General features: G+C 37.3%; 4 protein-coding genes across 4 annotated transcripts; 2 read left to right on the top strand and 2 right to left on the bottom strand.

The window, feature by feature from the left end:
* Positions 1–310: 310 nt before the first annotated feature.
* On the top strand, positions 311–1,916 carry LOC145610053 (ras-related protein RABA1f). The gene is made up of 2 exons (XM_081665301.1): positions 311–531; positions 1,484–1,916. Exons 1-2 carry the CDS (start codon positions 311–313, stop codon positions 1,914–1,916), a joined length of 654 nt encoding a protein of 217 aa, XP_081521427.1.
* A 597-nt stretch (positions 1,917–2,513) lies between these two features.
* On the bottom strand, positions 2,514–5,803 carry LOC145610052 (uncharacterized). Its single transcript, XM_081665300.1, has 2 exons — positions 5,173–5,803; positions 2,514–2,898 (listed from the first exon to the last, which is right to left on the bottom strand). The coding sequence occupies exon 1, from the start codon at positions 5,577–5,579 to the stop codon at positions 5,181–5,183; it is 399 nt and encodes a 132-aa protein (XP_081521426.1). The 5' UTR covers positions 5,580–5,803; the 3' UTR covers positions 2,514–2,898; positions 5,173–5,180.
* Positions 5,804–16,077: 10,274 nt separating this feature from the next.
* Positions 16,078–19,295, bottom strand: LOC145611216 (uncharacterized). Its single transcript, XM_081666513.1, has 9 exons — positions 19,272–19,295; positions 18,962–19,060; positions 17,845–17,879; positions 17,667–17,738; positions 17,421–17,507; positions 17,305–17,339; positions 16,687–16,772; positions 16,472–16,537; positions 16,078–16,371 (listed from the first exon to the last, which is right to left on the bottom strand). Exons 2-9 carry the CDS (start codon positions 19,026–19,028, stop codon positions 16,334–16,336), a joined length of 486 nt encoding a protein of 161 aa, XP_081522639.1. The 5' UTR covers positions 19,029–19,060; positions 19,272–19,295; the 3' UTR covers positions 16,078–16,333.
* Positions 19,296–21,188: 1,893 nt separating this feature from the next.
* LOC145611624 (uncharacterized) lies at positions 21,189–23,596 on the top strand. The gene is made up of 2 exons (XM_081666967.1): positions 21,189–22,253; positions 22,981–23,596. Exon 1 carries the CDS (start codon positions 21,338–21,340, stop codon positions 22,232–22,234), a length of 897 nt encoding a protein of 298 aa, XP_081523093.1. The 5' UTR covers positions 21,189–21,337; the 3' UTR covers positions 22,235–22,253; positions 22,981–23,596.
* Positions 23,597–23,958: the final 362 nt, after the last annotated feature.

The following is a 23,958-nucleotide window of genomic DNA, read 5'->3' as shown; positions in this document are numbered from 1 at the left end:
CTAACACAATTATTGGACACATTTTTTTATAATTTATTTTATTTTTTTTTTTTTTAAAAAAAAAAGGATCTATCTTTGATTTTGTTGTTCACCCATTGACCCCACAAACAAAATAAAAACAGCCAATGGAAGCACGCAAATCTCTCGCTCTATAATTTCCATTTACACTTTGCATTTTTGCAAGCATAGCAACCCCCTCGAAAGCAGGAAGTTAAAGGTTGAGAAAAAGATATAGAAACAGAGAGAATATTGCATGAATATTATTCAAAAAAAGAGAAATAATATTATTGATAAAAATTAAATAACAACCATGGCGGCATATAGGGCTGATGATGATTATGATTATCTGTTTAAGGTTGTATTAATAGGAGATTCTGGCGTTGGAAAATCCAATCTTCTTTCTCGATTCACTCGAAACGAATTCAGCCTTGAATCCAAGTCCACCATTGGTGTCGAATTCGCTACTCGTAGCATTCGGGTTGATGATAAGATTGTTAAGGCTCAAATTTGGGACACTGCTGGCCAAGAAAGGTGACATCAACAAGTATTCATTATTATTTGCTCACATTTTTGTTTTAACAAATGTTTAGCTTCTGTTTCATATTTAATTGGTGCACGTTTAGCATGGAGTTATGTTTATCAAGTTTTGTTATGCAAAGGAATTGAAGTACATACAAAAAGTATGAGGGAAAAACAATGTGCAAGCACCTTAAATTGCATCAAACATTTAAGTGGGTGCACGCACATTGTTATTTTATTTTACTACTATTTTTATGAAACAAAAAAGGTAAGAAAAACATTAAAAGACCCTCTTTACCAAGAAAATCCTTGCATACGTATTGTGTATGCATGTGTTTTGCGTATAGGTGAAACTTGAGAGTATAAATGGAGATGTTCATAATGCCAAATTAATTGAATGCTTTACATGCAAATTTTAGGCTTTTGCTATTCGTGCAAATTTGGAATTAACATTTGGTTAAATATTTCGAGGCCAAGTAATTTGGAATCGAGTTTTGTATACAATGTGTAATGTTTTTGATGCATTGTTGCTCATGTTGTTGAATGCTAGAAAACTGTGTAATGTACTTGGGATTTGATGTACATGTGAAGTAATAACATGTAAGTGTGTTTTAGAATGATCTTATAAATTGGACACAATTAGGCTTTTGAAGCTGATTTTATGCTGTGTATAGCTCAACATTTTAAATGCAAGATTGCAAGAAAGAAAGTACTTTTACCTTGAATTAACGCCAAAACTGTTTTCTTAGAAAGAAAAGAGGCAGAGAATTAGTTTTAACAGGACATTCAGCCTTAGCTCCTCGTCTCACAGGCAGGATGACCGAGTTCTTGTGTTAGTGTATAAATAATCATGAGTTGCAATGTGCACCATCTACAAGGCATCTTCTTTGCTTTCCTATGGATTTTCAAATGTTTTGTCCTCAGTCGATTATGGTCTAACTTTAGATCTTTTGCCTTCATGAAGGTATCGTGCAATAACGAGTGCATACTATCGAGGAGCTGTTGGTGCATTGGTTGTCTATGATGTTACCCGTCATGTCACATTCGAAAATGTGCAGAGATGGCTGAAGGAACTCCGCGATCACACAGATTCCAACATCGTGATCATGCTTGTTGGGAACAAGGCTGATTTACGTCACTTGCGTGCTGTCTCTGTAGAAGATGCCAAAGGTTTTGCTGAAAGGGAGAACACTTTCTTCATGGAAACATCTGCCTTGGAAGCATTGAACGTCGAGAATGCCTTTACTGAAGTTCTATCTCAGATCTATCATGTTGTGAGCAGGAAGGCACTCGACATTGGAGATGACCCAGCAGCATTGCCTAAGGGACAGAACATAAACATTGGCTCCAAAGATGATGTATCAGCGGTCAAGCAATCCGGATGTTGTTCCAATTAGTCAACAAAAACAAGGAGGAAAAAAAAAAAGAACAGAAAAGTGCAGATTCAGAGAAACAGGAAAATTGGAGAGGATAAAAAGTTATATTCTACTGATACACCCTGTTCATATCATTAATTTGATTAGTTATTTGTATAGTTACTCAACTCTAATCATGTAACTTTGAGTGGAAAAGTAGGACTTCCTACAGATCTTTCTGATTAGGCATGGACTTACTTTGATAGTATATTTATGTTTCATTCCTCTTGAATTTCAATTTTGCAGTTTATGAATCTGTTTTTGCTTTACACTCTGGGTCTGGTGAGCATGCTTGCCTTGTTGATAAGTTGGGTCAAAAATCAAAATGTACAACGGAATTACGGAACTGTAAGCGACGTCCACTAAAGATTAAAGGACAGCATAAAAGTTGGATAAGAATCAAAACTCCAACCTCTTAAGTAGGAAAGTAATAGCAACTTGGTTTAAAGGATAGCATAAGTCAGACAAGAATCGAAATCTCAACCTACTAGTAGGAAAATAACATTACTCTATTATCTCTTGAAGCCTCAATTAATCTATCGTGATGTTGAATGACTGATAACATAATACAGGAAAGAAAAGAGTAACTTTATTGGAATTTCATCAAAGGTTAAAACAATCTCCATCACTAAAACGCAGAGTTAGCATTTCCAAAATTAATAGCTACAAATCTGCCTATGGAAAAGAGATTTCCGAATTTCTGTACAATCACATACTAGTACTATATAAGAAGTGAATCAAGCACACAGGGTAAAGCAATAAAAGTCAAGCTCTCACGTTCAACACTCAGCAGGGATTGAAAGGGAGTTTCAAAAGAGTCACCAACATACAGATTTTATAGAGCTAATGGTCTAAAGGTCAGCTCCAGCATGATACCTCAGAATGACACAATGCACATCAATAAAAAAAACCTGCACCATTCTCAGGGGCTCAGGGCACGTTCAACCTGCTACTATTTCTCCATCTGCAATATTTAAGTGCCCGAATTTTAGCCAGGCCTGACTAACATCAGAAAATGCAAACCACAAGAAGCAAGATAGGTTGAAAAGTCTAATGCTATTGCCAATAACTAACACAGAACTATGCTGAATCAATTGTAAAAGAGAAAAGCCAGGCCTGACTAACATCAGAAAATGCAAACCACAAGAAGCAAGATAGGTCGAAAAGTCTAATGCTATTGGCAATAACTAACACAGAACTATGCTGAATCAATTGAAAAAGAGAAAAGTCATCCTTCATTGAGCCATCTCAATGAGCTATATATCTGTCTGTGAGCCTGTGGGGGTTCTCTCATTAGAAAAGCACATCATAGAACCACATCAAATTTTCATCATGCACGGAGAAGGTCCAAAGTCTTCATACCCCTTTTACAAAACATGGTGTATTTCCAATTTGAAAGCATACAAGCAAGACACAACACATGCTCTGATTTAATTAATAGGAACAGAAAGGCCAAATAGCATAGCTTGCTGCTTTAGGAATTAGGTTCTTTCATTTTGGTAAAAATCTGTGCTTAAAGTTCATAGAACATCTCAACAGTAATACCATTTCAATTTTCATGAACACCGTCATGTGAAACAAAGCATGTCCCTTCAATATATCCTCTTGTTGATTACTCCATCCCAGCTTAGAGTTTCCTTTACCAAATATGGGATGTTCCGATTCAGTTAGCAGTTAGTAGTTAGCTTCTACCCATTTTCACTCTAAAGTTGAACCCTCGCCTGCCCACCCACTCACTTTTTTCCCTGTATGTTATCTCCCTCTGAAATATAATGCTCTATCTCAACCATAAGATTGATGACTTTAAGCTAGAATAAATTTTAGTGGCAATTCAAATTGCTCTTAAGTTGAACCCCCACCCGCATACCCACTCAGCTAATCATACAGAGGAGAACAATATTAGTGGCAATTTAAATACCTCTTCTCTAGATACCATAAGCAGAAATCTTCTCCAGTAACAATACTAGTGACAATTCAGATACCCATCACAATGATAACTTTGATCTGCTACGGAGTAAAATCCTTTCCCAAGCAGCTTAGCATACGGAGGTGAACAATACTAGTGAGTGGTGACTATTCAAATACCACTAAACTAGATACAACAACAAGAAATTACTAGGCAGTGCCAATCACCATGCACAAATTTATGTCAAGTAGCCTCATCCAAAATCTTGGCCATACATGGAACCCCTTTACAGATGCTGCATTTTAACTCCAACAGTCTCCTCCATGTCTATCACAAGTTTATTGTCTTGAAAGCCAACTCTACATCCAATGGAAATTCTTACGCACACCAGGGGAGAAGGCATTTAAGGCAAGTCTGTTTGCATATATTTGGCAGTTACTTCCATCTACCAATCCATTTCATCATGTCCAAAATATGAGGAACTAAAGTTGTTAATCTAACTACCACCTTTATATTTAAGTTGGACTTACATTGAGAGCCCCTCCCTATCCAGCAACTCGCTGCTAACACCCCCCCCCCCCCCCCCCTCCCTTCCCCCAACACCCAATCAACCTATCCACAAAGCATAATCATCATTACAGCCAAAAACATGCCTAAGAATACAAAGTTAATTTACTAAAATAATGATTAAATCATCCCATTATCCCCTTCCCTCTTATGTCCCCAGTCTACCCGCACAAATGCACACTCGTCCTTAAACAAAAGATTAGCTCTTTCATCAATACTTCATCTTAAGCTTGTCTAAATGACACAAATTGAAATACATATAGTTACTACATTAATCTTGAGTCCTGACCACCCTCCATTTTACCTCAACTACCTATACAAGATACTCGACACTTAGACATGGGTATGAAACTCTTCACACTTCATTTTAGACAAATAACAAAAAGATGGTTTTATGGGACTTGTATCAGACCTTGAATCCGAGTAACTTATTTACACGTATACATTCGGTATTCGGGTGCCCTGAACTTTCACATGCCTGCTCAAATCAACAATATCACAAGCAAACATGATTATCAAACACTCAAATTCACTCCACTAAATGACCAATCTCACAAGCAACCAACATGACATTCCATTATACAGTATATTACACATCACACAACCCTACTAAAATCACAAAAAATCAAGATTAAAGCTTTCAATTAAAAATGCCCTAAATAACATTTCCTCAATAAAAATACCCAGGAAAACAAAACCCCATCTGACAAATTGAGTAAAACAATAAAGTTCATAAACAAAATTGAACCAAGATCAAGTACTAACCCCAGAAATCACTTTTCTCCTTGATTATGAGCAGAAGTTGAAGAACCCTCAGATTTTTTATGATCAGATTCTTTAGAAGGAAGAGGGTTACCACCTTTGATGATCCAACCAAGAGCAAAGAAGGCCCCACCAGCAAGAATAGCAGTACCCCAAGCATGAGAATACCATCTGCTGTATTGCCTTATAGCAAACCTCCATTGATCTCTCAAAGTTGCAGCATCCGGGTTAACTGACTCGGGTGGGTTTGGAAAATGGGCCCTTTGACCCGAATTAGACCCATTAATGGTGCTGCTGCCATTGTTGTGAGCTTCAATTGAGGGTTTTGTTGAAGGTGATTTGGATGTTGATTGTGGTGTTGAGGGTTTTGGGTGTTCTTGGTGGGTTTTCGGGTTATTGGGTTCTGCCATTTTTGTGGGGTTTATTATTTAAAGCTTTTCAAATTGGAAACTCTTCAATTGCTCTTGGTTTCTCGGTCACTTTTTTTGTCACAACAAAACTGGCTGTGCGCCTGTGCACTGTTCAAACTTCAAAACATCAATTGTTCAATTGTTGTAAAGTTTGCCATCTGTTGTGGTTAGTAGATGTGCATGGAAATGGATATCTTTACCATTTACTCATTTAGATAGCACATGTAGACATGTAGTCGTGTTTGGATATTTAAAATTATATATCAATAAAAACTTTAACGACATTTAAACACGTACTCAATTTATTCAAGTCATAAGGTCGAATCTAATTAGTTTAGGGTCTGTTCTCATTGACTGAACTCAGCTGAACTGAACTGAACTGAACTGAAATGAATATTTTTTAAGAGAAGGAAATTAAGAGTTGAACTGAACTGAGCTGAACTGAAAATAAACATATGAGAATAGGTCCTTTGTCTAACCATACAATTGGGTAATGGTGCTGAAAAATCCATCTAAATCGTACAAATAACGTAAAGTAGATCAATTTGTTCCATGTAGTGGCGGACCTATTAAGGAGCCTGGGTGACACTGGTCTCGTCAAATTCTTTTTGTAAAAAATATTTTATTTAGTTAAAGGTGTAAATTTATAGGTTAAATACAATATTAAAGCCATAGATAATATTAAATTAGCTTTGTTATAGTGGTAATGCATTGAGCTTGTTTTAAAGGTCTTAGGTTCAAGTCTTTTATGCAAGCATTTTTTTGAATTAGTGCCCCTCCACACTAAATATTCTACAAAATCCATTGGTTCCATGAACCTATAAACTACTAAAGTCATGGATCACTAACACTCAAACTCACTATACTACGGGCCTGTTCTCATTGACTGAACTCAGCTGGACTGAGCTAGCTGAAATGAATATTTTATAAGAAAAGGAAATTAAGAGCTGAACTGAATTTCAACGTAAAAAAACAGGCCTTGCATCAGAACGTCACCAATCTCACAAGCAAACAACACAAGTACATACACAACATTTTGGTTACATTGCACATTACACAACCATGCTCAAATTACAATGATGTCAATAATCAACATAAAAACTTTCAAGTCAAAACCCAAAACAAAAGTTACAAAACTCAATTGAAAAATTATCTTAATAAAAACTAAAAGGTGCAAACCCAAGAAAAATCATTTATGTTGTTGATTTTGAGCTGAAGTAGAAGAAGCCAAAGATTTATGATGATCAGGATCTTTGGATTGAAGAGGATTACCACCCTTAATGATCCAACCCAAAGCGAAACAAGCCCCACCCGCAACAAAAACGGAGCTCCAAGCAAGAGATGACCACCTTATGTATCTCTTTACAGAAAACTTCCATTGATCCTTCAATGTTGCAGCATCCGGGTTCACTGACTCCCGTGGGTTCGGGTAATGGGTCTTTTGACCCAAATTTAAGTGCTTCGGGTCATCGTGTTGGGTCTTCGGGTTGTGGTGCTCTGTCATTTTTCAGCTTCAATTGGTTATTTTTTTTTTGTTCTAGGTTTATTGAATTGATTGCAAATTTTTAAAGGTATAAAAGAGGTTGTGCATGGTTGTAAGCAAAATTGTGACTTGTGAGTTTGCCACTTTGCCATCTGTTACTGTTAACAATGCTTGGTGTACAAGTAGGATAAGATGCTCATATTGTAGTGCGGTGGTGGTAATCTAGTTGTTTGGTTTGTGTTCCGGTCAGCTCATATTCGAGTTCGAGTACAAATTTTATGTTGGGCCATATATAATACACATATTTTAGCAATATCTACGAAATAATTTTTAAAATGGGTTAATTTATAAAATCAATATGAGTTATTGAAGTAATCTCTTTATTTTACACTTTTTTATTCTGTATTATTCTATACTATATTAAAGTTTTAGAGGAATTAAGTTATTTGGAATATGCATGATACACAATTACATCTGTAATTGACTAATTGTATAATTCATATTACTCCATACAATTGAATGTCCATAATAAAGTTGAGAGGCTTTATTTTTTTTTTTTTGACAGCTCAAAAATTGGAAATCAAAACCTATCAATTTAGAAAGTTGAAACTTGAGAGGCAAAGTTCATTTTTACTTGTGTTAGGTTTTGACTTTCAGATTAACTTGTAAGAGTAGAGTACTCTAAGTGTCGTTCTAACTGTTATCTTTTGAATGTAAATTATATCGAAGAAAAAATTATTATAATCTTCACATTAAAAATCATTGCGCTAGACCTTATAAACATGACAAAGTTTGACTAATGGCTTGTTTATATTAAAATGAAAGAATGAACCACCTTGATCAATTGAATCAAGGAGACGAATATAAGCTCAATATCTACTCAAACAAGTGAACAAATCTTGTATTTAATTGTGTCAAATATGGGTAATAACACAAGTACACAACATACAACTGCGTACGACTCCAAATACAAATATTGAAAATAATATGACAACTATTAAAAAAAGAAATCAATAAATGAACGTAATTTGATACAATTTCAAGCACTTCCTTATACATATATTTCCTCTTCTTAAATGGTGTTTGCTTGATGAAGTTAATTGCCACCACCGCCGTCACTAGGTCCTGATGCTAAACGTTCAAGCAAATAAGCCATTTTATTCTTTGTCCATTCAGACAAAGGGTGCTTAGAAAGGTAACTATTACTCGCATTTGTAAAATCTTCTTGTAGCATTCTGGTAGCTTGAACACGAACATGACATGAAATTGCTATCACTAGCACAAACAAAATGATCAATAGGCTACGTCGACCCATAATATTCATTTTGTTTCCTACTTTGTGATCCTAACACAAAAATTCTCTCTTAGTATGATGAAAGATATGAAGGTTTAGTTGTGATTTTGGTGTTATTTTTGCTAAGAAATGCTTAGTATATATAGTTAATTAGCTTTCTTACTAAATGGAGCTTCCACGAAAGTAGGGGACTTTTGCTTTGACCGTTAAAATGGTAACACATACCAATTTTTTTTTTTTGAGGGAACAGCATCGAGCAAATTTATTAATCAAGGGACAACGTATCCGAGAGTACATAAGGGGCAACCTCGTTTGGACAATGGTTAATCCAAACCTGTTCAACCCCGAAGGGCACAAGCCTAGCTAATTCATGAGCGACAATATTACCAGAACGTCTAACATGTGACCATGTAAATGAATTAAAAGCACAGCTCAAGGATAGGATATCTTCGATCACACCATCAAGATCAGAATAAAAGATTGCAGCCTTCGATAATCGGTTTATCAACACTTGACAATCCGATTCTAGCACCACATCAGCATACCCATAAGCTCTAGCCAGTTTCACTGCCATGGCTAAAGCCTTGGCTTCAGCGATCTCAGGGGGCCATCTTGCACGAACCCTTCGCACTGCAGACAACAAAACCTCCCCTTTGCTATCTCTAGCCACCACACCTAGGCCTACCCATCCTTCCTCTGACAAGCTAGCATCCACATTTAGCTTCGTTACACCAGCTGCTGGCGCTAACCATCTGTTTGGGCTGCTGCAAACCTTACGACTTGCTGACCCATAAATCTTTTTGCTGTAAACACCATACTCATCTGCTAATCTTCTCATCCTTTCAAGTAGGATGCTATTTGGAGTAATCTGGCCCTCAAAGACCTTTCGGTTTCTCTCAGACCATATAATCCATGCCAAATATGCTGCTCTCTGAACTAACCGAGCCTCTCTACTCTTCCACCGTTCCAACAGGTCGCAAAAGGTGCCACTTCTGTCTAGCAGTAGAGCTCCATATCCACTATCCTCCCACAACTCTTGAACTCTAATGCAGTCAAAGATCGCATGAGCACTTGTCTCTTCCTCCTGCCCACACCAAGGACAGTCAGCCACATCAAGCAAATGACGATGCTTTAGTAAACCCTTAGTTGGCAGAGTCTTATTGCATAGCCTCCAGAAGAAATGTCTCACCTTCGGGGAAGCCTCCATCCTCCAAATTTCCACCCATGCTTGGTGGAAATTGTCAAAGTTGCATCCCTTCCCCAACATGTAGGCTGTTTTCGTCGAATACAAGCCGTCTTTAGAGAAAGCCCAAGTGATAACATCTCGAGGTGCTCTTATACTTAACGGAATTGACAAAATGCAGTTTTGGTCTCGATCATTGAAATTAGCAGCAAGAACCTCCATTCTCCATTCCATACGCTGCATATCAATTAGATCACAAACTCTTGAAATCCCATCCACCGGAGCACTAGTTATAAAACGCCCTTCTTCATCTGCTAGCCAAGGGTCACACCATATATTGATATTTGTACCATTTCCCACACGCCAAATCACTCCTTCCTTAACTAAAGCCTTGCTGCTCCACACACTTCTCCAAGAAAAACTCCCACCAAAGCCTAGAGAAGCATCTAAAAATGACGTTTTTGGGTAGTACTTAGCTTTCATAACTTTGCTCAAAAGTGAATCCTCCCTGTGAACTAATCTCCATGCTTGCTTTCCGAGAAGTGCATCATTAAAAATTTCGAGGTCCTTAAACCCCATTCCTCCTAAACATTTAGGAGTACACATTGAGTCCCAAGATTTCCAATGCACCTTTCGTTGAGCTCCTTTTTGTCCCCAATAAAACCGAGCCATAACCGATCTGATATTTTGTATTACAGAGCTAGGAAATTTATACACCCCCATCAGATAAGTCGGGATTGCTTGGATGACCGCTTTTAGGAGAACTTCTTTTCCAGCTCGTGAAAGCAATTTTTCCTTCCACCCCTGCAATTTCTTCCAGATTCTATCAGTAAGTGCTGCAAAAATGGCCTTTTTTGATCTTCCTACAACCGTTGGAATCCCCAAGTACTTCTCGTGCATGTCCACCTGTCTCATATTCAGAACACCCATTAAAACACCCCTCTGCTCGACGCGAACACCTTTGCTAAAGGAGACCTCCGATTTTTCATAGTTAATTTTTTGCCCTGATGCTACTTCATATCTGTTGAGAATATCAACTATAATTTCACACTCACGTTGGTTGGCTCTAGCAAAAAGCAAACTATCGTCGGCGAACAAAAGATGGGAAATAACAGGCCCACTCCTACTTGCTCGTGCACCATGAATTTCCTTCCTCCGCACTTTATTGTTAATCATATGAGAGAAAGCATCCGCTACCAGAATAAAAAGATAAGGGGAAAGGGGATCCCCCTGTCTCAAGCCCCGGCTTGGAACAACCGACCCACACACTTTACCGTTAACAATAAAAGAGTAGGAAACCGTCATCACACAGTCCATAACCAAATTCACCCATCTACCATCAAAGCCCATAGTAAGAAGAAGTTTTCGCAGAAAGCCCCACTCCACTCGATCATATGCCTTACTCATGTCGAGTTTTAAGGCAATGATACCCCGTCTACTTCGGCTTCTCTGTTTCATAGTATGAAAAATTTCCAGAGCAATGAGAGCATTATCTGTAATAAGTCTTCCCGGGACAAATGCACTCTGATTCTCAGAAACAACTTCAGGGAGAATATGCTTCAACCGTATCACAATCGCCTTTGATACTAGCTTATACAACACATTGCATAGGCTAATAGGGCGGAATTCAGACATAAGAGTTGGATCATTCACTTTCAGAATCAGGGCTATGTTAGTATTATTCACGGAACTTGGGGAACAAATCCCATGCAAAATATTACTCACAAAACCAAACACATCATCACCAACAATATGCCAAAATTTTTGATAAAAAATTGCGTGCATACCATCAGGCCCTGGGGCTTTACACGGGTGCATTTGTTGTAAGGCAAGGAAGATCTCATCCTTAGTATAAGGGCGTAGCAGCTCCCTATTACTGTCACTGGAAATAACAGACTCCACATGTCGTAGCACTTCATGAATACTAGTCTCATCAGGTTCCGAAGAAGTAAACATATTTGAGTAGTATTGCGCTACTACCTTTTCAAGCTCGTCTTCCTCTTCCCTCCAAACACCCCCCTCATCAAACAACCCTTTAATTCTATTCTTTTTCTTTCTTTGTGAAGCCTTATGGTGAAAATAAGAAGTATTGCGGTCACCATCCCTAACTTCTAGCACACAGGAACGAAGATACCAATATGCTTCGTGCTTAGCGTGGAGGTCATCTAGTGTTTTCTCCAACTCTGAGCATTTCATACAATTGTCATGAGTTATAGGCTGCCCTTGCACTTCCCGTAAGCTATTTTCAGCCTTCACAATTTTATCACCAAGGTCATCAAACTTCTTCTTGCTCCACTCCATCAAATCTCTCCCCATCACACCCAACTTCCCCACAATATCAAGAGTACTAGCTGCTGCCCATGACTTCTTAATTACTTCCTCGCAAGACCCATCAAGAAGCCATGCCGTTTCGAATTTAAATTTCCTTCGATGCTTACTCTTTCTTTTTGCAGGCTGATGAAAGCGAACCACAATTGGTGTGTGATCAGATGTGTATCGCAACAAGTGTTCCACATTTGCTTGAGGGTACAACTGCAACCATGATAGAGAAACCAAAAATCTGTCCAACCTTTCTCTAACACGAGTTTGCACCGTATTACCTCGCTCCCAAGTCCACCATTTGCCTTCAAAGCCTAAGTCTCGCAACTCACAAACATCAAGGGTCTCTCTAAACTTGACTATCTCACGCCTTTCACGGGCTGCTCCCCCTTCTATTTCTTCGTATGAAAGCAGCTCATTAAAATCACCTCCAAAAATAATCGGACCCGGGGCTTCACTACATAGCTTCTCAATGAGTTCCCAAGTGCAATGCTTGTTAGCTTCTTCAGGCCATCCGTACATACCTACAAACCTCCACACAACATCCCCCTTCTTAACATCCCCGCAAATATGATTTTGAGAGTAAGAAATTAAGGAAAAATCAATACTCTCTTGTCTCCAGAAAACACAAAGTCCACCAGATTTTCCTCGGCTAGCCACCCCAAAAGAGTTCGAAAAATCAATTTTTTCTTTAACTTTTTCCGCCGCATCCTTACTGATCATAGTTTCCGAGATAAAAACTAGGTCAGGGGCAATCAAATTACTCCATTTGCGGAGTCGACGAACTGTCTCGGGATTGCCCATTCCCCGACAGTTCCAGCATAAAATACTCATAATGCCTGACGGGGTTGGTCATTGCCAACCTCCGTCGATAAATTTTTAGTCATCAAATCCTGCAAGTCACTCCTACTACGCTTACAGGCCTCTCCAGTTCCAAGATCATCAGCACTATCCCCTTCACCATCACACTTGCTCTTTCTTTTCTGTCCACATGCTTCAGAAATCTCAAGACTACCTCCCCCTACTTTAGAACCTACAGCAGATTGTATTATCTTTTTTCTCACCTTTCTGCCATGTACTAAATTCTTTTGTGACACACCTATGTTAAAAGGTGCAACACTGAAGCTATTCCCAGGACTATCATCATCACAGTCCATCTCTGATGATTCCTCTTGTACAATAACACCCTTAGAAGGCAATATCAACCCCACCCCCTCGTTCCTAACCTCCTGAGATACCTCCTTCTCACACTCTGTATGCTCCAAGAAAGGTACACTCACATCCTTCCCCGTACTAGTATCCCCTTCCTCCTTCTCTTGGGATTTCAATAAGGGTACAGCTTCAGATTTTGGCACAAAAACTAACTTCTTTGACACGCTCCAGTCCTTCACTTCTTCAACCTCTGTCTTTCTTCCTCTCCTAGGAGAGGCTTTAAGCCATGTCCCCCACCCGAAACCATGACTTTGCATCTCCTCCGAAACATTCACGCAGTCCTTTTCACTATGTCCCATGACTCCACACAAAAAGCAAAAGAAAGGAAGTCGTTCATACTTCAATTTGATCTTAACAATAACGCCTTCCCTGTTTTTGACATTCTGAAATCTTCTCAAGGGTTTATTAACATCCAACATAACTTTCACCCTTCGATTCTTCCCAATACCCAGCAAGTCATTCTCAATTTCAATTACATCTCCAATTCTTGAAGCAATAGTCCTCACATGGTCATCAGATCGGCAATTGAAGGGGAGATCCTCCAATCTAATCCAGAAAGGGGAATGGGTAAGAGTCACGTCATTAGGCTGTTCATCTCCATTAATTCCGTTAAGGATCAAAAGGCTCTGTTCGAAGCACCAAGGTCTGCCCGACATCACCTTCTCTTTGTCTCGCCAATGGAAAAATTGAAACACGAAGGTATTCGCTCCAATTGGTCGAATTGCTACCTTCCCCACCATCCCCCAAGACTGGGTTATAGTTCGCCGGAACGCATCTGAGTTAACCCCTCTGTTGGTCAAGAGTTTGCCCACTAACATAAGCGAAACCCTAGCCTTCGATTCCTCCGAATTCACAGCACCAACATCCACAATTTCGTTCTCATCATCTTCAATGTTCAAATTCGAGTATCTGTCAGCAAGTTCGTCAGCCATATTGGCCGGAGAAGCACCACAAGCGTGGTGGTAGGATCGCCTTTCTTTCGAGGTAGATACGCCCTTTCTTTCGAGGGAGGTTTTAGGTGATTTTATTTTCTATTTTTTCTTAACACATACCAATTAATATACCATGACAATAACAAAAAAATAAATTCAATCGGCTGCTAAAAATTTGAGTTCAAAGTTTTGAATATTTGTATAGAAAAAAGAGGCAAATTCATTCTTAGAGAAGTATCTAGTAAGGAATCTAGGATGCAAAACGTCATATTTGATTACTCAAAGAAGAGAATGTGGAATATATATTTGTCATTTGACTGTTCTGTGTTCTTGTACCTAATTTCTTTTTATATTAGGAAATTAACAGGCAGATTACCTTAAATTACGAGTAATGGAAGTAAAATAGCTTCGAAATTATGAACTTTTACTCTGTTTCAAAAAAGAAAAACTCTCTTTGAATTGAGTGAGCAACTGAGCACAGATCAGTTAAACAATACTAGGAGTATTTTTTTAGTTTAGAGGTTTAAAGCAAATCAACCACTAAGACATTTAAATTAGTTAGTACTCTAGTCATATTTGGTTCCTCTCTATTGCCTCAAAAAAAAAAAAAAAAAAAAAAAAAAAAAAAGGTTCCTCTTTATAGCTTCAGTTTTGCTTAGAATTCATTATTACCATACTCGCCAATTCGCCATGGGTGATAAAGGTGGATTTTAGGTTGTAACTGCCTGTCCGCCCCTGCCCCTTCAACATCCCTACCGTTTTTGCACGAGAAATAGAGATAAGGAAAATTGGAGTATGGTATAATTATGGGAAATTGATGAGTAAAATAGGAATATAATATGTATCATCCCATGTTTTGTACTCCGCTACTATGTATAATTTAAGATTAGGAAAAATTCACATGAATAATCTCAACTATTGGTGGTCTAACTATGAGTTAGGGCCTATTCTGATTTACTGAACTAAGCTTAACTGAACTGAATTGATTGGAGCTGAACTGAACTGAATAGAACTGAAATGAATTGCTTATGAATGAAGGAAATAAAGAGCTGAACTGAACTGATTGGAGCTGAGCCGAAAATGGAGAATTGGAGAGTGTCTTTTAGATATGATATGCGACCTGTGTTAACTGTTTTTAGGAGGTTATTCGAGCCACATGACATGTTGAGATTAGTGAATAATTAAAATAAAAAAACCCAACCCTAGTCAACTTTAAGTTAGTGTGGGTGTAGCAAGCCTGGTGGTTGGTCTACTGAAGGCAAAACAAAGGGTGGCTATGCCACGTTATATGCTGACAGGGGCGTGTTGGTGGTTGATCAGAGTGATTGTTGCCACTTCATTAATTTTGAATAAAGAGGAAGGAGAATTAGGGGCAACTGGGTAAGAGCAAACAAGAGAAATTTAAGAGCGCAATAATGGAGTTAAAAGGGAAGAGGCTTGGTCAATGTTAGCCTTGTTAGGTGAAAGGAACAGCAGCATGCCGATGATTGATGCAGGTGATTTAATGGGATGCGGTTATTGGTGGCAAATACAAAATGGTGGCTATTTGTTTGAGCCATCGAAAGGAAGGAGAATGAGAAGGTCTACATTTGTCGATGGTGGCATTAAGTAGGAGATAGGCAGCGACTTAGCGAGGGAGAGTTAGGGCGAGTAAAAGAATGGCATACGCAATTGGCCAGGTGGTGGAGTGGACCAGTGTTGTAGAGCTGGGCTAGGGGAAGAGTGCTATAACATAAAACTTTACTTGCGTAACCAATTACAAGTCATATCTGATCAATTTCAGAAGACACCCTCCATAAACCATAGTTCAGATTATGATCCCCTCGATTGAACCTAAAAGTGAGATGTAAAAGTGTAAAACACCCACCCCACCTCTCAACGTACGAATTCATACCTAGTTCCCAATCAACGTACACACTTCAAAGGTTGATAAAAACATAAACGTACACGCTTCAAAGGTTGATAAAAACATAATCATCCAAACTCAACCGTCTCTTCATACCTAATTGACATAAACTAATGCCCACGTACACCACTGAGTCCTCATAAGTCGTAATAACACAACCAAATCTATATACTCTGGAGTAGAATGAATTGCACCTCAAATTAGAACAAATATAACTTACAATGCACAAAATGGTTGTTCAATGTTTATAAAAGTATAATTTTTCATTTGCTATAAGCAGAATAACATGGTCAACCATCAAGCTAAATTAAAAACAGGGTAAATTATCACAACCAACACAAGTTGGGGCATATTTATGCATAACTTTAAAACAAACAAATTATAGCTATTAAAAAGCGAACTTGTTCAAGATTTTTCCTCTGCCTTCAAGATTTGCGGGCTTCAACTTTCTTTTGTTCCTTGGCTGTGGCAAATATGTACAGTTAGAGATTCCCAAACACTTGCATAAACACAAAAGATAACAAAATTAAAGACTACGTTTTCAAAACCACAAAAGATCTTACCAGCTTTCTCTTCCTCTCTCTTCCTAGCAGCCTCTGCCCTTTGTTCACGAATAAGTTTCAACCTCTCTACATATGAGCGTAACAAAAAGGGTAAGAGCTTTAACTTGATTAAGCATACTGTTGATAAAAATATGAGTAATATACATATATGACCGGGGATTAGTGCCAACAGGGTTAATTAGAACATCCCATTGAACCAAAAACCATGTACTTACCCAAATCTTTCTTTGCTTGTTCCGTTTTCCCTTGTTCTTGCAGTTTCATGTATCTTTCATGAGCCCTCTGTTTTTCCAACTCCTCCCTAAAAAAAAGATAAAATATACCATGGTCATATTCTGAATAGTGTCGCTCTCTTCACTCAAACTACTTAAAAGCAGCATTTTTTCATTTTAGAAAATCCATTTTTCAATCCCCTGACATATCTAGGCTGGTTGCCACAAAGTGCTATAAACATGCCAAACTTCATAAAAGATAAGGCAATTTATATAATCAGGCAAAATAATTGAGCAACTTAGTCTCATTCTTGTATGTGAAACACATAAGTGGTAGTCATGCCTACTTCTAACCAATCCAAATCAGCTGACCAATGCACAAGATCCCAACCATGAAATAGTCATAGGAAAGATGTTTAACATGTTCATAAAACTATGTAACAATATCAATCCAGTTATCTCACCAAGACAATGTTGCAAACAGCAGACCTTTCTTGGATAGGGCCATCGCACAAGACATACAATGGAATATTTCCAAAAATTATTTTTACCAGATGAAGAGCATATACAACACTTAATAAACAGCCTCAAAAAAAATAAAAAACAAAGGCATCAACGAACCTCTCACGTCTTGTAAGTTCAGTTGTTTTGTCAAGCTGTAAAAAAGCAGAAGTAAAGGTAAATCCCTTGTATTAACCATTCAAATAAAACAAGAAGCAGAAAAACATTGTACTCACATCAATATCTTTTGCCTTTAGGTTCTGTTTCTTCACCACGTTGGGGTTGTCGATCTCAATGATCCCCTGTGTCCCTTTCATTTTTCGCTGAAAAAAGAAACAGAATGATCACAAATAATAAAAGATCTAATAGGGAACAGGACACACAATCTACAAGCATAAATATACAAAATCTATGGGGAACTTTATATAAACAGACAAATTAAAATGGACCAAGAAAAAAAAATAGAAAATAAAAAGGCTTACTTCAGTATCTTCATCAGATTCTTCTTCTGATTCTTCTTCTTCCTCTTCTACCTCTTCTTCCTCTTCTTTTTTCTGATAAAAAAGGTCAGTGAAATTGAATCATAGATGCATTGAACCATGATAATTTGCATATATTATATTACAGACTATAATATTATATGACAAGTTAGACAGTTACCTGTCTAAAGGTGCGTGGACGAGAAGTTCCGCCTACTGCAGTCATTAAAAACAAAGAAAAATTATGTAAGACTTTGCTTCCAAGAGAACTAATGTGAGGTGTACGTATACATGCACATGAATACATCTCCAGCTAAACATTCACACACACACACACAAAGCATCTACACAGTAAAAAGCAACAAAAATGTGTTCAACAAATGTGCAACCCTATTTAATTCATGAACTACTCACCAATGTGCCATGGTACAACCAAGTTTTTAAAAAAGAATATGATTCAAATATGGGAGCACTGCAAATAATGGCTTGCAAAAATACACAACAGACTAATGGACATAAGATGGTTATTATATGATACCCACTTATCAGAAATAGCTTGCTCAGGTTATTTCACCAGAAATTCCAGAGAAAGTTGCTCTAAACACTTCAAACTGTCAGAAGTATTGGCAGAATGAATCTTCTAGCCTGAGATTCATAAAGAGACAGAAAGCACACATCACTTATAACAACTCGAGTCCCACTCGAGGCACGAGGCACTCGTGCCATTCATCAAACAAATCCAATGTTATAAACTATAAAGCTCCATAACATATTGTCAATTCTATTAACAAATATAACTACTGGCATCCCAGCATCCCAATGCCCATGGCTTCCATGTACAGCAGGGTTTGTGAGTAAGATCAATGTACACAACTTAGACCACACAATTCCATATGCACCTAGTTCGAATTCGCATTAACTTCCTTTGTTTAACTCATTCAAACCAAAAACTTTACAAGAATCTCAATAACATAATTTCTTAATTGTATAAAAAAACTAAAATCAACCGTCAAAATTCGAAGACTCCATCCTTTAATTCACATAAAAGACAAAATAACAAAGCAATACGCTTCAATCTTCAACTCTCAAATTTCCCAATTAGACGAAAAAGAAACAAATTGCAAGATACGAACAACCAAAACAAATACATCAAAAACAATCAATTAAGACAGCAACTAATTTCTACAATTCAATTAAAAAAAACCCCCATATAGATGTTTGAATGAACCCCCAAATTCGCAAACCCTAGATTCAAAAAAGACTCAATTTTTATGATAAAAATTGAATGAGAAACTTACGAATATCTTCAGGAGTAGAAAATTGGCGGCGGCCAGTAGGCTTGCCCTTGAATTTTCCTCTTCCCATGGTAGATGGCGTTGTTGAAGTTAGCTCTAAAACTGCGTAGAATGAAAGGAGAAAAGGAATTTGAAGAGAGAGAAAATTGGGTATGCGAAGAATCAAAGGTTTATGTAAAAAAGAAAGAAACTTTAATCAAAAAAAAATTGGGAATTTATTGGGAATCCTCTTTATCTTGTTTCGTTATCTCTCTCTAAAAAGGGTCGATTCGAAAAACCCTAATTTTGATTTATCAACGAAATTGGTGCCTACCTTGCTTGTACTCTTGTAGAGTTGTATGGTTGTTTTAGTTCTACTCGTACTAGACTTTTTTTTTTTTTTTTTTTTTTTTGAGGGAACTCGTACTAGACTTGTAGTGGTGCATTCACAAGTCAACTACTCCTTTGTGAGTTGTGAGTCTTGTGACTCCTCTTAATTTTTGTTTTATCAGGAACTGTTACAATGAAACACGTGATATCTTGTTTGAATCGTCTCGGTATATATTTTATTAATATTAACTTTTTATTATTTTACAATGTTGATAATTAGATATATTAATCGTTAAAAACATCTGCTCTCAAACGTGATAATAGAACGGTGTTAACATAAAAAACATCGTAAGGGCCTGTTCTCATTGACTGAACTCAGCTGAACTGAACTGAACTGAACTGAATTGAACTCAGCTGAACTGAACTGAACTGAACTCAGCTGAACTGAACTGAACTGAACTAAACTAAACTAAAATGAATATTTTATAAGAGAAGGAAATTAGGAGCTGAACTGAACTGAATTGAGTTGAACTGAACTGAACTGAACTCAGCTGAACTGAACTGAACTGAACTCAGCTGAACTGAACTGAACTGAACTGAACTGAACTGAATTTCAACGTAAGAGAACAGGCCCTAAGTATATTTGTTGAACAATAGAGAATTAAATTCGTTTATTACTCTGATTAGCTTAGCTTGAAAAAAAATGCTTAGAAAAACACATATCTGAAGTCGTCTCACATAATTTGGCCTTGACTATATCTATTCTTTTATCTTTTTTTTTTACCCTTTACTTTCCAGAACATGTTCGATGTTTGTTTAACCTATTACAAGCTTGGCTACTCAACAATAAAAAAAAAATAAAAAAAATAAAAAAAAAAATCTTATGCCTTTCTAATGATAAACGGAGGCAGCAAATCATGCGAGAAATCAAACTGACTTCATTTATGATATATTTTAATTGATTAATGGAGTTACAAGGATGATGCTACCATGTCAAACCTTTAAAATTTTTTATAATTTGTCATCTATATGTTGTGATTCTTAACTTTACGAAAATTGAATTGTCAAGTGCTGCTCTTTCTATCCCAGTTAATCATACATGGAGTATAAGGATAATAGTGTTATAAATCAATTATAGAGTGAATAATGAATAGTGCATGACATTTATTCATTATTGCAAAAATATAACTTCAAACATAGTCAACTTCTCTCTTATAATCCCTTAAATAATTATAACCTTTCATCGTTATATAGACATAATTGCCTGTGTTTAAAAAAAAAAAAAAAAAAGCAAAAAAAAAAAAAAAAACAAAAAACAGAATACCTTCAAGCTTTTTTGAAAATAAGTTAAGACTAAGAGCAAGATTAGTGCATTCGTGTCTTAAAACTATAATCCATTGCCACATCCGTTAATTAGGTTATTTTTTAAATTTATAATTATGTTAAGACTCCTTAAAGACTCGATCAGATTTATCATATTTATTTACTAAATTCACTTAAGACTTCTGATACCATATATTGTTATATTTTTAAACTTTTTATATTTTATTCTTAATAATAATAAAAAAAAAAAGGTATGGCGCACACAAAAGTCTTAAGTTAAGTCTTGAATTTTCACAACAATTCAAGACTCAAATTGAGACTTAATTAAGATTTCTCAAGATAAATGAGATCAAACATAAAGTCTTGTCTTAAGACTCGAGATGATGATATCAGGTGGAGTTTTAAGATTCACAGGGTTAATCTTGTTTTAACAAAGTACGAATATACTAGTCAATAAAAATAATAGGCCCGAAATAAATGAAACAATCACCCAAGACATTCCCTATCAGCCCGACACGACCTAATGCCAAGATTGGCAACTCCGGACCATCTACGGAGTAATTCCGAACCGCCTTACTAATCAGAATTAAACACAAACACTTTCTTTAAATCCTTGGTGCGCAAAATCCTTCAGTATTATTTCCCCGCTTTTCTCCTTGATAATCAAACCAATTTTTTGTTCTAGGGTTTGTTTTCTCCTTATTTTCTCTCAATCAACCAGAGAATCAAACCTTCGCAACCTCAACAATGGCGAGAAACGAAGAGAAAGCGCAGTCTATGCTCAATCGCTTCATCACTATGAAGCAAGATGAGAAGAAGAAGCCCAAAGAACGTCGACCTTTCTTAGCCTCCGAGTGCCGCGACCTCGCCGAAGCAGACAAATGGAGGCAGCAAATCATGCGAGAAATCGGTCGAAAAGTTGCCGAAATCCAGAACGAAGGTCTTGGAGAACACCGACTTCGAGATCTCAACGATGAAATTAACAAGCTAATTCGTGAGAAATCGCATTGGGAGCGTCGGATTATTGAGCTTGGAGGTCCCAATTATATGAAACAATCGGCGAAGATGACTGATTTGGAAGGAAACATTGTCGATGTTCCGAACCCTAGCGGCCGAGGGCCTGGGTATAGGTACTTTGGTGCGGCGAAGAAGCTTCCTGGAGTGCGGGAATTGTTCGAGAAGCCGCCGGAGTTGCGGAAGAGGCGAACGAGGTATGATATATACAAGAGAATAGATGCGAGTTATTATGGTTACCGAGATGAGGAAGATGGAGTTTTGGTGAAATTGGAGGGGCCGGCGGAGGCGGTGATGAGGGAGATGGCTGTGGAGGAGTGGAATTTGATGGAGGAGATTAAGAGGGAGGCGAAGAAGGCGGTGAAGAGCGGCGAGGTTGCGAACGTGAAGGATATATTGTTTGAGGAAGAGGAGGAGGTTGTGGAGGAGGAGAGGAGGGAGAAGGAGAGGCTTGAGGAGGCGGATGCTTTGCAGAAGGACTTCGTTGTGCACGTGCCGTTGCCGGATGAGAAGGAGATTGAAAGGATGGTTGTGGAGAAGAAGAAGATGGAGTTGTTGAGTAAGTATACTAGTGAGAATTTGTTGGAGGAGCAAACTGAAGCTAAGGCTATGTTGAATATCAATAGATAGAGAGATTTGCAGCGGCGTAGTAAGTGATTTGTACTTAAAGATTGCAATTGTTTTCGATTTTACGTTAGTTTGATGCTTATCAAGAACTAGCTTACATAAAGTGTTTCTTTCTATCTTGTGTTTGGTTATAATTCAGATTTAGAATATAGATTAACTATTGGTATTCTATTGCCATGTCTCAATAGATGCTTTTACTGTGTTGCCAATGCTATATCATTGATAGTGAATTATGCATTAGATGTCTAGATGATTATTTGTTTGAACAAGAAATATGCAATATACGATAATGATTTGTGATTACTCGATGTTGATGAGCTTGTTAAGAATGGTCGGCGCTGATGTAGTGTGAATTAGTCTAAGTTCTGTGTAAGGAATGTGAATTAGGCTAGACAATTATTTGGGGTTGAGCTGTTCTGCTGTTGTTGAGAAGTTGTTATAGAGCATTTTGGAATAGAACCTTTTTATGTCACATTCTGCTTCGTCTTTGAGTGGTTTAGTTTGGTTCTTTAGGTATTATGTATTTTGCTATCCTCAGTTTTAGTCTTCACTATTATAGAGAAATTTGAACTAGTCATGTGATAATCGAACTTGACAAACCTAGTTCCTCCCAAAATCTATTGTTGCTTGCAACATGTATTCTTGTTGGTTACCTGAAATTTTGTATAAGTGGATTGGATATTAAGCTTGACTCTTAATGGGTGATATTGAATCCTTGCACTTATATATGTTTACTTCCTTTTTTCTAGATGTGTTGATCATCCCTTTTGAGAAAAGGAGAAAGCATACATGACTAACATGAGAGATGATTCGTGCTCTCTTCACCCACGGATAATTTTGAATGGTGACTTTCATAATGGAGAAAGAAGTGTTACTGCTTTAAGGTTCTGTGAATTGTGGACGTTGGAAGATAGCAAAAACCTTTACTGCTGTAGCACTAAGACTTATATTGTTTCTGCTTCAGCATTCTGTGAAATTTCATTGATTTGTAGGCCTCTGATACATGGCTTTTAAGAGGGAGGTACGTGTGAGGCATTGGGTTTTGCTGCAGCATTGTTTTATGAGAGTAATGATAAGTCTTTCTTTCATCTGTTTCTTTTGCGCTGCTTTTGGATTTTTGCTTAGAAGTAGCGGTGTATGTAGTAATGTAGACATTTGAAAAGGGGGATCTTTTTGAAGAAACAGATAAGCCAATTGTTAGGTACCCCTGCATCAGTGTTCCAGTAGACGGCGTAGATTCTGAACCATATTACAGTATTATGAACTTACGAGTAATGTTAGACTCAATTTTTCATATTTCTCTTTGTTTAGAATGGCTTTTTCATCTGTCTCACTCTGTATTATGCCTTCATAATCTTTGTGATTAAACCATCGGCTTTACTTCAATCTCCATGCTCATTGGCGTTGTGTTTATTATGAACTGAACTCCATACTTTGGCAAGAATGGCAACAGCATCAGCTGGCAATCTTGGCATTCACTTGATAGGGCATTCTCATTATTAGTGACCAAAGAAATTGGTCATGAATTAAAATACTCCCTTGGTGGCTCTGTCCCCAAATAAAAGTCTTAGTTCACATAAAAACTCTGTTCCTAAATATAAGTCACGTTTCACATTTAATTACTCAAATCTTACTACTATCTTGTTTTTAATATTCATCTTTAATTAGCGACATCCCACTTGTCTTATTTTTTATCTTGATTTTATACTTATCTAATTATCAAATTT

Source organism: Chenopodium album, chromosome 24, assembly GCF_948465745.1.
Source record: "Chenopodium album chromosome 24, dcCheAlbu1.1, whole genome shotgun sequence".
In the NCBI taxonomy this organism is placed as follows: domain Eukaryota; kingdom Viridiplantae; phylum Streptophyta; class Magnoliopsida; order Caryophyllales; family Amaranthaceae; genus Chenopodium; species Chenopodium album.
Note: the sequence above shows the minus strand (reverse complement) of the source record. Positions and strands in the feature narration are given on the sequence as shown.

Coding starts and splice junctions, on each gene's coding strand:
- LOC145610052 (XM_081665300.1), bottom strand. CDS start 5,579: ATGGCAGAACCCAATAACCCGAAAACCCACCAAGAACACCCAAAACCC.
- LOC145611216 (XM_081666513.1), bottom strand. CDS start 19,028: ATGGGAAGAGGAAAATTCAAGGGCAAGCCTACTGGCCGCCGCCAATTT. Junction 17,880..18,961: donor TTCTACTCCTGAAGATATTC/GTAAGTTTCTCA, acceptor TAATGACTGCAG/TAGGCGGAACTTCTCGTCCA. Junction 17,739..17,844: donor GTCCACGCACCTTTAGACAG/GTAACTGTCTAA, acceptor CTTTTTTATCAG/AAAAAAGAAGAGGAAGAAGA.
- LOC145611624 (XM_081666967.1), top strand. CDS start 21,338: ATGGCGAGAAACGAAGAGAAAGCGCAGTCTATGCTCAATCGCTTCATC.
- LOC145610053 (XM_081665301.1), top strand. CDS start 311: ATGGCGGCATATAGGGCTGATGATGATTATGATTATCTGTTTAAGGTT. Junction 532..1,483: donor GACACTGCTGGCCAAGAAAG/GTGACATCAACA, acceptor GCCTTCATGAAG/GTATCGTGCAATAACGAGTG.